Source organism: Bos taurus, chromosome 9 (assembly GCF_002263795.3).
Source record: "Bos taurus isolate L1 Dominette 01449 registration number 42190680 breed Hereford chromosome 9, ARS-UCD2.0, whole genome shotgun sequence".
Classification (NCBI taxonomy): domain Eukaryota; kingdom Metazoa; phylum Chordata; class Mammalia; order Artiodactyla; family Bovidae; genus Bos; species Bos taurus.
The window spans coordinates 84552909-84567533 of NC_037336.1; the positions used below are offsets into that span (position 1 = coordinate 84552909).

General features: G+C 35.3%; 1 protein-coding gene across 6 annotated transcripts in view; it reads left to right on the top strand.

Moving 5' to 3' along the window:
• The window catches only part of STXBP5 (syntaxin binding protein 5), a 157927-nt gene that overhangs the window by 46812 nt on the left and 96490 nt on the right, over positions 1-14625 (top strand). For all 6 annotated transcript variants that reach the window (XM_015472897.3, XM_005211027.5, XM_024996769.2 and 3 more), the window contains 4 exons: positions 3113-3247; positions 3596-3659; positions 9752-9835; positions 14068-14191. In XM_015472897.3, coding sequence (XP_015328383.1) covers positions 3113-3247; positions 3596-3659; positions 9752-9835; positions 14068-14191 — 407 coding nt within the window. The remainder of the gene's footprint in view (positions 1-3112; positions 3248-3595; positions 3660-9751; positions 9836-14067; positions 14192-14625) is intronic.

Genomic DNA, 14625 nt, shown 5'->3' on the forward strand with positions numbered 1-14625 from the left:
AGATTGAGTGGGTTCCTGAGGGTCATGCTAGTGAGTGTTGGAGCTGGAAGTTACACCAAGGCAGTTGTATTAGAGTCACAATCTTTTTTTCATAATTCCTAAAACCACACAGCTCTGAAAAATTTATTTTAAAAAGCTTGATTTAGGTATAATGGACATACAGTAAACTGCACAAATTTAAAAGTGTGCAGTTTGATAAGTTTTGACACATACGTACACTCATGAAACTGTCACCATAATCAAAATAATGAACCTGCCCGTCATCCCAGAATGTTTCCTGTGGTAATCCCTCCTGTCTTCTGTTGCTGGTCCCTACCCCACAATTCCAGGCAAGCACTGACTTGTTTTCTGTTACAATAGATTAGTTTACATTTTTCTATTGCATATAAAGGGATTCCATGGTGGCTCAGAGGTTAAAGCATCTCCCTACAATGCGGGAGACCTGGGTTCTATCACTGGGTCGGGAAGATCCCCTGGAGAAGGAAATGGCAACCCACTCCAGTATTCTTGCCTGGAGAATCCCATAAACGGGGTCGCAAAGAGTCAGACACGACTGAGCGAATAGTCTAGTCTTATTGCATATAAATTGTACATGGAACCATGTAGTATATCTTTTTTGTCTGGTTTTCCCTCATCTTCAGTACTTTGAGATTAATTGGTATTGTTGCATGTATGGTTTATTTTTATTTACTACTGAATAATATTCTAAGTATATAACACTTAAAATAATATTCTAAATATATAAGTTTGTTCATTTACCTGTTGAAGGACCTTTGGTTTATTTCCACTTTAGGGCTCTTGCAAAGTTTCTATGAACATTTGTGTACAGGTCTTGTGTAGACCTGTACATACACTTTCCTTCTTCTGGTTAAATACCTAGGAATAGCATGGGTGGTTCATATGGTAGGTGTACATTTAGCTTTTTAAGAAACCACCAGTAATTATAGGTAATAACACAGTGTTACATATTTCAACTTTTCTGAGAGAGTAGGTATTAAACGTCCTCATCATAGAAAAAAAATTCTTACTATACCTGTATCTATGGAGGATAACTAGATTTATTGTGGTGATCATTGCATAATATATACATATGTCGAAGTGTTATGTTGTACACCCAAAACTACTGTTATATGATGATTATGTCTCAAGTAAACGCAATTGCCAGAAATTATTCCTCAAAAATAATCAGTGCATTCACCAGATGTTACCACGTAAAGAAGCCACCTGCCAGAGCAGGATATGTAAGAGACATGGGTTCAGTCCCTCGGTCAGGAAGATCCCCTGGAGAAGGGCATGGCAACCCACTCCAGTGTTCTTTTCTGGAGAATCCCGTGAACAGAGAAGCCTGGCAGGCTACAGTCTATGGGGTTGCAAAGGAACAGACACGACTAAATGACTTAGCACCCATGTACTTACATACTCAGGAAGATCCTCTGGAGAAGGAAATGGCAACCCACTCCAGTAATCTTGCCTGGAAAATCCCTTGGACAGAGGAGACTGGTGGGCTACACCCTATGGGGTCACAAAGAGTCGGATACAACTGAGCAACTAACACACCACTGTACTAGGTAATACACAAAATACTCATTTGTACCTTTCTAAAATGTGGAAAATTCTGAAACCTATATAGGCCTAAGTTTTTGTAAAAGTACTGTGGACTTACTGCCTTGTGGAGTAATGTGTGTTTGCTTAGTTGCTCAGTCATGTCCTACTCTTTGAAACACCATGGACTGGAATCCACCAGGGTCCTCTGTTCATGGTATTCTCCAGGTAAGAATACTGGAGTGGGTTGCTATACCCTCCTCCAGGGGATCTTTCCAACCCAGGGATCGAACCCAGGTCTCCCACATTGCAGGCAGATTGTTTACTGTCTGAGCCACCAAGGAAGCCCAAAAAGTAGTAAGATACTATAAGATGTTTTTTTGATTCAGTAATCATTTCTTTGCTTTGTTCAATTTACACATAAATCCTTTGGAAAGATGACATGCTGTCATATAAACCACTTAACAAAAAATATAGATGATGAACCTTAAGTAATTATCTATTTTATTACCTTTGGGAAATAGTGAGACCATGAGTTGCATGTATTTGAAGTGTTTTCATCTTGAAATTTCTCTGTGATGAAATTATGTTAATAGGAATAACAAATGTTCGGTATGTTGTATCTTGTCTAATGCTTAGTGTCATTTAAAGAGTTCAGCAGTGATTATCTTCATTGTATATTATTTGAAGGGCTATTCCATTAAAATCTTAAATAGTATATTTTGAAAGACACACACGTCTGAAAAAAATGAGTTTATATGGTTTCATAACATACAATGTTTTACTAAAAATGAGTTCTACGAAAAGGACAAGGTAGGTTCCATTCTTTACCTTGTAATCAATTGAGCTTATTTAGAAAATGTTTGAAATTGTTTGAATGATTATAAACTTTAATTCATGCCTGTAAATTTTTATAATGTGTCAACAAATATCTCTTACATCATTGGAAAGAGATCATTTGAGTATATTCCAATATCATTACCTAAGCCTGAGTACAGAGGATCTTTGCCCTCCAGAGGCGTAGAAGTTGGTGAGAAAGGTAGACTGTTTTATAAGGCAAGCCAGATAGAGATACAAAAGTATTGGGATATTGATTTGAATGAAGGTGGTATTTTAACTAGATCTTGAGCAAAAGAAAATTGTGAGCAGGAGGAGTATTTTGCATGGAAGGAATAGTCAGCACAGGTATTGAGATGGATTAGTGTGTTCAGTAACTTCTGAGAAATATGGTAGTGCCTAGGAGTGATGAGTGTTAGCTCAGTTTGTGGCTTTACAGATTCAGTTTGTGATGTGCCTGAAGTGACACAATGGATTTGAAATAGCCAGATATGAAACACATACTAATGTCAAAACTCGTCTTTTCTCTGTTTTGCTATTTATTTTTGTAATGACTTATATTTGACATTAAAGTAGAATTAGCATAATTGAATATTAACTGCAGTGAGGTAAATATGATGGTTGTATCTTTTTTGTTTCCTAAATTGTATATATCAGTATTACTCCTCTAATACTGTTAATAAAATTTGCCAAGTATTTTTCTAATTTCCTTTGGATATATTTTGTTTTGCAGGGTTACATTTTGCCATCTGCCTTTCCAGAGTAAGTGGCTCTATGTGGGCACTGAACGAGGTAACATACACATTGTCAATGTGGAGTCCTTCACACTCTCAGGCTACGTCATTATGTGGAATAAAGCCATTGAACTGTGAGTTTGAGCAAATGTTGCATATGTGTTTCTACTCTGTGGGCCTCAGTTTAGCTGAATGACTAAACTGTATGACTTCTTTTTCTCTGAGTAAATATTAGTAGAACTTTTTTTTTTTTTTAAGCATAATGCTACTTTTCTTATTTTTGATATGAGCTATAGAATTGAATGGCATACCCCAGTTGGAGGCTAGAATTCAGTAAAATAAAAATAGCAATCATTTACTGAAATGTTTTCAACCCTTGTAAATATATCTTTATTTTCCAGTTGTTATTTCTGTTGTAATAAATGTGTAGTTGTATTGCCATTTTTGGTTGAGAAAAAAAATCTTAACTTTTTTTCTTTCAGGTCATCTAAATCTCACCCAGGGCCTGTTGTCCATATAAGTGATAATCCAATGGATGAAGGAAAGGTAGATTGTTTCAAATAAATATATTTGTTATTTAAATGCATGAATTCCAGTATTTTTTACATATGCAAACTCTTCTGGAATCATGCTTACTCTGCAAATTTGAGATTGCTAACAAAGGTTGTATATCATATAAACAATTGCTTATTTATAGATTATAAGGAACAAGTGAAAGAATTAAAATCACTTACATTTTAAAGAAGAAAACTCTAAAACAAATAAAATTTAATAAATACAATTAAAGCTTATTAACTTGTTTTTTGCTTATTTGTAGTAATTCCCCCAATTCTCTGATAATCCTGACAAAACCCATTTTCTTCTAGTTTTGAATTCTTTTTTATACTTTTTGTAGTTATTCAATTTTTATTATACTTACCACATAACACCTCTCTCGCCTAAATTTTTCTTCATAAAAATCTCAGGTTAATCAGTTCAGTTCAGTCACTTAGTCGTGTCCGACTCTTTGCAACCCCATGGACTGTAGCACGCCAGACTTCTCTGTCCATCACCAACTCTTGGCGCTTGCTCAAACTCATGTCCATCGAGTCAGTGATAACATCCAACCATCTCATCTTCTGTCCTCCCCTTCTCCTCCTGCCTTCAATCTTTCCCAGCATCAGGGTCTTTTCCAATAAGTCAGTTCTTTGCATCAGATGGCCAAAAGCATTGGAGCTTCAGCTTCAGCATCAATCCTTCCAATGAATACTCAGGACTGATCTCCTTTAGGATAGACTGGTTGGATCTCCTTGCAGTCCAGGGACTCTCAAGAGTCTTCTCCAATACCACAGTTCAAAAGCATCAATTCTTCAGCACTCAACTTTCTCTATGGTCCAACTGTCATATCCATACATTACTACTGAAAAACCATAGCTTTGACTAGACGGACCTTTGTTGACAAAGTAATGTCTCTGCTTTTTAATATGCTGTCTAGGTTTGTCATAGCTTTTCTTCCAAGGAGCAAGCATCATTTAATTTCATGGTTGTAGTCACCATCTGTAGTGATTTTGGAGCCCCCCAAAATAGTCTCTCACTGTTTCCCCATCTGTTTGCCGTGAAGTGATGGGACCAGATGCCATGATCTTAGTCTTTTGAATGTTGAGGTTTTTTTTTTTTTTTGAATGTTGAGTTTTAAGCCAGCTTTTTCACTCTCCTCTTTCACTTTCATCAAGAGGCTCTTCAGTTCCTCTTTGCTTTCTGCTATAAGGGTGGTGTCATCTGTGTATCTGAGGTTATTGCTATTTCTCCCAGTAATCTTGATTCCAGCTTGTGCTTTATCCAGCCAGGCATTTTGCATGATATATTCTGCATATAAGTTAAATAAGCAGGGTGACAATATACAACCTTGATGTACTCCTTTCCTGATTTGAAACCAGTCTGTTGTTCCGTGTCCAGTTCTAATTGTTGCTTCTTGACCTGCATACAGATTTCTCAGGAGGCAGGTAAGGTCTGCTATTCTCTTTAAGAATTTTCCACAGTTTGTTGTGGTCCACACAGTCAAAGGCTTTGGCATTTTTATTTTATTAGCCAAAGTTAATATTAATCAAAGGCTCATGTTAATAGGTATTTTTGAAAATAATACTTTTTTTATACTCAAAACCAGTTCCATGCAGTCATTACCTAGCTGTTGTTAATTTAGGTTCCTTAATACCCTGAAAAGCAATAAAATTTAGTTTAGTTTCTTTAGTACACTAAAAAAAAGTAAAATTTTCTTTTCGTGAATCTGTTTCATAATTTAAACCAGTCTCAGTTCTTTTTAATTACGTTTTTTCTACTTATAAAGTTTCATGATAATTAGTCTGCATAAATACCAGGAAGTTAATCACTATCAGAAATCAGTGAAATGAACCTTCTGGATTTTGTGATGCAGTTTACTCAGGTTTTTCCTTTCTTTAATTACTGGGAGTAGTGATGCCTCTATGTTGTGTTAACACCGTTCTCTTATTTGACACAGAAAACAAAAGGATGGCTGTACTGTACTGTTGGGAGCTGACTTTATCATGCCATTGTATGTTTTGAGAGAAACTTTCCATGAAGCAAGTTATAGTAACCTGTATCTTCACTTATTTATTTTTGGTATAAGATAATTGTCTAAAAGCCAGCCTTTAGGTAGGGGACCTGGTAGAAGAGCTGAAAACTTCCCTTTCTTTTACGCTGAATCCGTCACTGAATCATTTCAGTCCTTCCACTGCAGTGTCACTTTGCTATTCAGTCTCCTTCCCCTACTGCAGTTCAAGGCATTCCAACCCATTCTTGAGTCGTCTCCAGATCAGTCTTCCTCAAGTGCCATTTTAATCTTCTTGTTCTCCTGTTCCAAAGCTTTCAGTGGTTCTGTATTATCAAACAAACAAAGCAGTGTTTCTGTACAACATAACCCTAGGTTTCATTATCTTTGAGAACATCCTTACCTGAACACTGTGCTGAAGCAAATAGTTACTGTTTCCCAAATGTGAGCTGCTCTTTACTATCTCCGTGACTTATTTATGTAAGACCTTTTGTTCAGAATTCCTTCTCACCGTTCTTTCTCTACTGAATTCCTACTCACATCTTAAGGCTCAGATTAAAATATTGTATCTTTCATGATACCTTTCTTGATAATCCTGACATAAAATGCTTTATCACTTCCAAATTTATTAGCACCTTAGTTGTGCAAGTTTTACAGTATTTACCACATATTGCCTTGAATTAGAAATGTGTTATCTCAACTCCCCTGAACTTGAAGGACTCCTTGAGCACAAAGATAGTATTTATGCAAGTTTATATTTTCTATAGCACTCAACATGCAGTAAAATAATAACTGTTCAATATGTTTGTGCTAAGTCACTTCAGTCATATATGATTCTTTACAACTCTCTGAACTGTAACCTGCCGGCTCCTCTGTCCATGGGATTCTCCAGGCAGGAAATCTGGAATGGGTTGCCATTTCCTTCTTTGGGGCATCTTCTCAACCCAGGGATCAGACCCATGTCTCTTATGTCTCTTGCGTTCACAGGCAGTTCTTTACCACTAGCATGACCTGGGAATCCTGGTTCAATATGTACTTAATTGAAAAAATTTGTATCATCCTCATTTTTTGAAACGTGGCATTTTATTATCCTCCTTAATTCCCAGATTTAATCTCTTTCAAACACGTTTACGTATTAGGGTACTAGAACAGATGATATTATCTAACTTTTGGTTTCTAATAGAAAATTTTACTTCATGCTACTGACTTCTATTTCTAAAGATCTCTTTGACATTGTGTCACTGAAAAAAGAGGTAAGGTGATAGGATATGTCCTTTCAAAGCTAACCTTATGGTGGATGACGCTGCCACATTAAGCACAGGTCCTGGCCAAAGAAAGTTAAGTGTTCGTGTCAAACCCCTTACTTAACAGTAATAACTACCATTTATTAACCCCTACTTTGTCGGGCACTGCTTTCCACTTTATGTGCACTAATTTTATTTGATCCTGCCAACAAATCTTAAGTGAGCTGTTTTCCCTGTTTTATAAATAATCAGGCAGAGACTTGATCCAGTTATGTATTCCAGAGGTACAAAGCTAGATATTGATGGAGCTGGGATTTTGAATAGTGATTTCTCTGATTTCAACCTCAGAGTACTCTCCATTATGCTACATGTCTTCTGTAAGATGTAGATCACGTATTAATGTGAAGAGCTGTATCAGTATACCTGATGAATGCTTTTTATGAGAGAAAAATTCAAAGAAAATTCATCAATAGTACTGTTAAAAAATTAACATTTCTATGAGTTATAGAAGATTCTAGTGGGAATAAGCTTTGAATTTTCTGTTTATAAGTACCACATCCTTCAGTTCTTCTATTTTTTACTGTTTAGGAGATTATAGGGGTTAAAGTCTAACTTGTTGGCACAGATTTCTGATACTTGTAGGAAGGTAAAGCTGGCTGGAGGGGTTAAAGTTTACTATAATCCTCTTATGTTGTTAATGTCTGGATGGGTAAAATATTTAAGTTGAATAGTTACTATTGGTAGATCTGGGCCTAGACTGTAAGTTACCTGTGTCCTGAACAATCCAGTATTGTTTTACACTGTACATAAAATATACACTATACATTGATTCTTAAATGTTATCTTTTTCCATCTCTTTTCTTACTCCTGAAGTTTCTCTCTTACTTCCCCCATCAGAAAATGCCATATACATGTCCAGGATGCTTAGAAGGACTAAAAAGGGTAAAGGAAACAAATACCAGTTTTTTTCCCAGAAGGAGTATGTATTACAGATGGTCAAGGAAAGAAGAGTTTATGTTAGGAAAATTAGCTCTACTTCGTACCAAGATGTAAATTTGTTTTATTAGTTTCAGTGACTGGGTCTTCTGAGTGCCCCTATACACTGAAAATACACTAAGTTACTATTTAGTGAAAATTACTGGGCCTGCCTCCAAATTTGTTCATATCTCCAGATTACGTGAATGATTATTGACTAGTTGCTGGTTATTCATGTACTTATTAAACAAATATTTATCGAATATCTACTATGTGTTAGTATATTAGATTCTAGAGACATCTATGGAGACTAGAGGTGAAAATGCATGTATTAATATGGAGAAGGAGCATCTTTGTCCAGAGGAACTGGTTAGACTTACCAAGGAAGCAACACGAAAAGTGAAGAAAAAGGGAGGAGCTTACAAGCAGACAAAACACAATTATTTATAAAATGCCAGTGTAAACAGTAGGCAGTTTCTGAGGCAAGAACATGGATTTCATTCTAGAACTTATTTATTCACAAAAAATGGATTAAGGACCTATATTAGACTGTATGTCTTATGTTAAAAGTATAGTAGTAAACAAGATAAAACCAAATCTTGCTTAAATAAACCAATTTTATAGTCTGCAAGAGAATTCAGATAAGGAAAAGGACATTATTAAATTGTATAGTGACCTTTCAGGCTAAAAAATGTACAAGTTGCTGTTGGAGCATATAAGAAGGCACTGACTTAATTTGGTAGGTCAAGGAAGGCTTCCAGGAGGAAGTGATAGCTAAAATGACCTGAAGGATTAGTAGGATTAGTCAGGCAAAAAGGATGACTTAGACGAAGTGGTCCAGTTAGGATGACAGCATGTGCAGAGGCGTAAAGGTAAGAGAGAACATGACCTGAAAGATATACTGAAATGTATTGGGTAATAGGAATGTGGAACAGCATGAAGCTGAGGGGTTAAGCAGAGGTCAGACCATGATATATCTTGTAGGTCAGATTATTCAGTTTGGACTTGATCCTAAAAATAAGCATAAAGCATTAAATTTTTTAAATAAAAGAATACATTACATGATCAGACTAGCTACGATATGGAGTGAAGTAAATAAGGAACAAGACTAGCGAGTCAGAGAGACCAGAAACTAGAAAAGAGATCTTTGTGTATTGAACCAGGAGAGATGTATTGAAAGTGGAAAAATAATAAATTATATATGAGTGTAATTTTTAAATTACTTGAGGATTTTACCTAGTGGGAGAGACATTAGGACTAAGGATGACGCCAAAGTTTTTACTTGAGCTTCTTAAAGAATATTTTTAAAAATAGTGAGAAAGCCTCTGTAACAGGAAATACCAGGAAAAGACAGTAGGGAAAAAAATAATGAATTCAGTTGTGGATACATTTGCTTTGAGGTTCTTGTGGAATAATATGTGAACATGTGACCATTAGAATTATAAGTCTGAATCTCACAAGAGAGGTCTAGGCTAGATATAATTTGGAACTAATCAGTAGATGAATAAATGATATTGCCTGATAGTGTGTTAAATTAGAGAAGTTTGTAAACTTTAAAGCACATGTAAATTTTTATTAGTAAGTTAATGAATGGAAATGTACATTCTGGACTTCAAAATGGTACTGTTTTCATTTTCAATGATCAGTTGTATGATGTATGTTGAAATCCTAATGATCAAAGGTGTATGAATATGCAATGCAGTATTCCCATATGTCATCCATGTGATTAGCGATTAGCAATGCAGATGTTTAATGATGCTATAATTTTGTAGCCAAAGCATATGAATGATAATAGTTATCTGTATTGTCAGCAAGTAAATGTTTCACATGACTAATGTCAATCCTAGGTAATGTGGCATTTTCTTTTATTACAGCTTTTGATTGGCTTTGAATCTGGAACAGTAGTGTTATGGGACCTCAAGTCAAAGAAAGCAGACTATAGATACACCTACGATGAGGTAATAACATTGCTTTTGTCATTTCTCCACTTCACAATGGCTTCTCTCAGAACTTCTTTAATTAATGACTTTAGGCAATCTTTGTGGTTACTGTAACACACAAATTTTTGCATATGTATCATATAATATATTTACATAGCTCAAAAGACACAAAAATGATCTCTCCAGCTCCTGGCATTTGACTATCCAATTCCCTTACCTCATCCCAATGTTACTTTCTCATGTATTCTTCCAGAGGTATTTTCTGCATTTACAAGCAAATTAATAAATGTGTGCTAGCTTTTTATTTTATACAAATGATAGTGTACTGGAAATATTTATAGCTTGCTTGCTTTAGAATCCAAATAAAGATTGTGATTAATAAAAAAAAAGACTTTTATTGCCTTCAGATTTCCTATAAATTGGATGGTTTATTGAGACGACCAAATTTAGGTTCATTTTTTTGTTTTGTTTTTAGCAGGACTATTTCTTAGATGATGCTGATGCTCTTCACCCAGATTGAACAGTAGTGTCTGTGATAATAGCTGTCAGTTATGTTCAAGGCCTAAATCCATTACCATGCAGTTGTTGCAAAGTAGAGAGGTTCTAATTTTATGATTCCTTCTCTATCGATTATCTGGGATACTTCTGTAAAGAGAAGCTTCTCACCTGCTCTTTTGATTATATAGTTGTACAATTTGGATAGGAAAGGCAGGATAAATGCTTGTTTCTTTTATTTCAGTAAAAGGGGCTGTTCTCTAACAACATTAATGATAAGCAATTTGATTTTGTTTCCCATTTCACTATGTACTAAAAGATTTAAACATTATTTCATATGCCTCAGTACACTACCGTTATTAGCCTTACCGATTTTCAAATTGTCCCGTCTTTCATCAGTGAATCTCTTCCATTTGTTTCCTGAGTCCTTTGATAATAGTCTTGGATAGCTTCCTTGCCATCTGTTAGAACAAAGCATACCTATTAAACTTGAATATTTCTGTCCCAAATTTAGAGTATCTTTTTCCATGAAACTGGGTTCTTTCGGTGAGAAATGGTGTTTGGTGACCATAATTTGGTTACCAGGAGTGTTCATAATTTCTAATTCAGAGAATAGATCTAGGAAATGTGTGGGGTTTTTTTGTTTATTTTTAAGAAATGTCATGTGTTCATATTGATGCTCTCAGTTAGTCAAACAGATTACATTGAGTAACTATAGCAAAACTAGGAATACTTTGTAAATGTCTGCATATTATCTTTATAAGCCTGACCGAAAGAGAATTTTGTTTTCATAACTGTATACTTTTTTTTTGTATTTTAAAGCCTTTTAGTTAATAAATATTCTGTTGTTTACCAGTCAAGATCTTGAGTTTATTTTAAAAGAGTATTTTTAATAAAGAGTTCTTGTCATTTCTCTGGAAGCTTTGGCCTGTAGAGCTGTTTGTTGTGTCAAAATGAAAGCATATTGTAAGCATATTTGACTTTTTTCTGTTTGCTTTTGTAATTTAAATAGTTATCTTGGCTTTAGCCACTATTGAATCACAGGGAATTTACCCTCTCAGTTTAAACAAACACACTGGGAAAATACATGTAAGAACAGTTTATAGAAATTAACAGATAGTATAGAACAGGGATTCCTTAGGGGATAAAGGTGAGCTTTTCAGTTGCATTAGCTTATGGTCTGGAGGTGCTTCCCTGCTGGCTCAGACAGTAAAGTGTCTGCCTGCAATGCGGGAGACCCAGGTTCGATCCCTGGGTTGGGAAGATCCTCTGGAGAAGGAAATGGCAATCCACTCCAATACTATTGCCTGGAAAATCCCATGGACAGAGGAGCTTAGTAGGCTACAGTCCATGGAATCACAAAGAGTTGGACACGACTGAGCGACTTCCAGGTCTCAATCCATGAAGGAAGGTGGGCAAGGGGGAACCTGCATTAAACCCAGCAGTCTCCCTAAATTGAGGAAACAGAGTTGGGAAATGGGGAAAGTTATCCATAATTTATAAAACAAGGTAACAGAATGTAGGGACCTGCCTTGTGAGAGAGTTTTAAAAATCCACAAGGAGCCCTTTACCTTGGTCTTAAGTTGAACTGAATAATGATTAGTGTGAGGTTTAGAATAGATTCATTGGAAAGGAGTAGGTAAAGCAATTCTCATAGCACACACAGGGCTAAGAATAGGTCACATTCCCAACAGAACAGAGAATGCTTGTAGTGGTCAGGGCATCAGAAGAATACTCACAAAGGTATTGCCTTGTCATTGGGATAGACTAGCCCTGCATTAAAAACTGGCTTAGCTAGCCTAACAGAGCTTAAGCAAGCCTGTTTCCAGGCTGTTTCCAAGTAGTATTTTCAACTACATACCAGAAGAAAAGGTGAAAAGTATTTAAAAGAGTATAATTGGGCTTCCCTTGTGGCTCAGTGGTAAAGAATCTGCCTGCCAATACAGGAGACACGGGTTTGGTCCCTGATCTGGGAAGATTCACACATGAGTGAAGCAATTAAGCCCTTGCCCCACAACTTCTGAGCTTGTGCTCTAGATCCTGGGAGCTGCAACCACTGAAAGCTGCACACCCTAGGAGCTCATGCTCTGCCATAAGAGAAGCCACTGCAATGAGAAGGCTGCGCACTGCAACTAGAGAAAAGCCTGCACAGCAACAAAGACCCAGCACAACCAAAAATAAATAATTTTTTTAAGCTAATGTCATGATTTATGAGACTGTTCTCCTATAATGAAACATTTGCTAAAAATTAAGAGTATAATTTATATATACCTACATATCTGCCATTCTGGTATTTTTCATTCTTTTGAGTAGATCCAGATTTCCATCTCATATCATTTACCTTCTGCATGAAGGACTGCTTGTAACATGTTTTATAGTGAAAATCTGCAAATTATCTATTCTTTGAGTTCTTTATGTGTGTAAATGTGTTTATTTTACCTTTGTTTTTGAGAAGATATTTGTGATGGATATAATCCTAGGTTGACAGTTTTTTCTTTCAGAACTGTTAAGGTATTACTCAACTGTGTTCTTGCGTTGTTTCTAAGGAAATATATGCTGTCATCTTTATCTCTGCTTTTCTATATTTAATGTGTTCCCCTCGTTTCCACCCTCTGGTTGCTTTTAAGGATTTCTTATCACTAAAGTTCCAGTTTTAAGCAATTGAAATATGTACTTTTATGTAGTTTTTTCCAAGTTTCTTTTGCTTTGAGTTCACTGCATTTCTAAGATATGTATGTATTCTAGAAGTTTATAGAGTTTAAAGTTTTCATCAGATTTAGGAAATTTTGGGTCATTATTTCTTCCAATATATTTTCTGTCCATAGGCTCCCTTCTGAGACTCCTATGACACACATATTAGTCTTCTTGAAGTTGTACCACAGTTTACTGATGTTCTGCTTATTCTTTGCCCATCTTCCACATTGAGCAGTTTCTGCTGCTGTGTGTCTTCAAGTTAATCAGGCTTTCTTTCTCCTGTATCAAATCTGTTGGCAAACCCATTTGGAAACAATTTTTCATCTTAGACATTTTCATCTCTAGAAATCCACTTGTGTTTTTGAAGGCCTGCATGTCTTCCCTCAACATTTTTATGTTTTCACTTACCTTTTAGAGCATGTGGAGTCTGTTCAAAATATTTGTTTTAATATCCTTGTCTGCTAATTCTCCCATCAGTATCATTTCTGAGTCTGTTTCTATTGACTACATTTTCTTCTCATTTTGCATCGTATTTCCTGGTTTATTTGCATGCCTTATAGATTTTTGTCACCTGTCTTGAAGTTCAATATGAGGTATTTTCAATCAATCTTAATTCTAAATCTGCATTCTTGTCTCCTAGAACTTTAGTTAATTTATAAAAATTTTTCTGAACAGTCAATGCAACTAGTTTTTCCAGTGGGATATTGATTATAATTACTTGGTAATTTATGTTTAGTTATTGTTTATTCTAAGAAACTACAAGAATGCATTTTGTTTTCTTGAACTTGTCAATAATACATAATCACTATTATATTATTATCATCCTCCCTTAAGGAGTAAATAAAATTTTGAAAGTTAAAAGAGTGTTAGAACCAAATTAAATCTCATTTTTTTGGCAGGACAATTAAGTTATGGGAATTTAATATTAACATATGGACTTCAGCTTGGGAAATAAGAAAAAGGTTAATATGAAAAATTACTTCCAGTTTCAATTATGAATAACTTGGTGTTTAAATAAGTTTTTGTTTTTAAAGGTGGAATTCTTTACCCCTCTTTTATAGGCTATCCACTCTGTTGCTTGGCATCATGAAGGAAAACAATTTATTTGCAGTCATTCGGATGGCACCTTGACTATATGGAATGTGAGATCCCCTGCGAAGCCTGTGCAGACCATAACTCCACATGGTAAGAATGGATCCCTTTTAAACACTACCTAAATTGTGACGGACAGAAAACTGTTTTGAGTTTGCATTTGGGTTTGTTTTTGATGACAAGGATGGGTTCTATTTTGAATTTTAAATTTTAATTTAATTTAAAATTTCTGTATTTACACATATAGAAATAATTTGTAGCAACTGAGTAAATGAAATCTCGAATAACTATATTTGCAGTTGAGATTGCAAATTTGAGCTTTCAGAAAATTAAAGTTACAAAATATTCTGAGTAATTTTTCTCCAATAGTCCAGAAAGTTGATAATTTTGTGAGTGATGTAGGACTTATTTTGAATTTTTGTCATCTTAATATTATCAACTGCAGGTTGCTAGTCTACATATAATATGTATTGAAACACTTGGCACCCTATAGAAGGTAATTGTATACCTTAAAATATTGTCTTCAG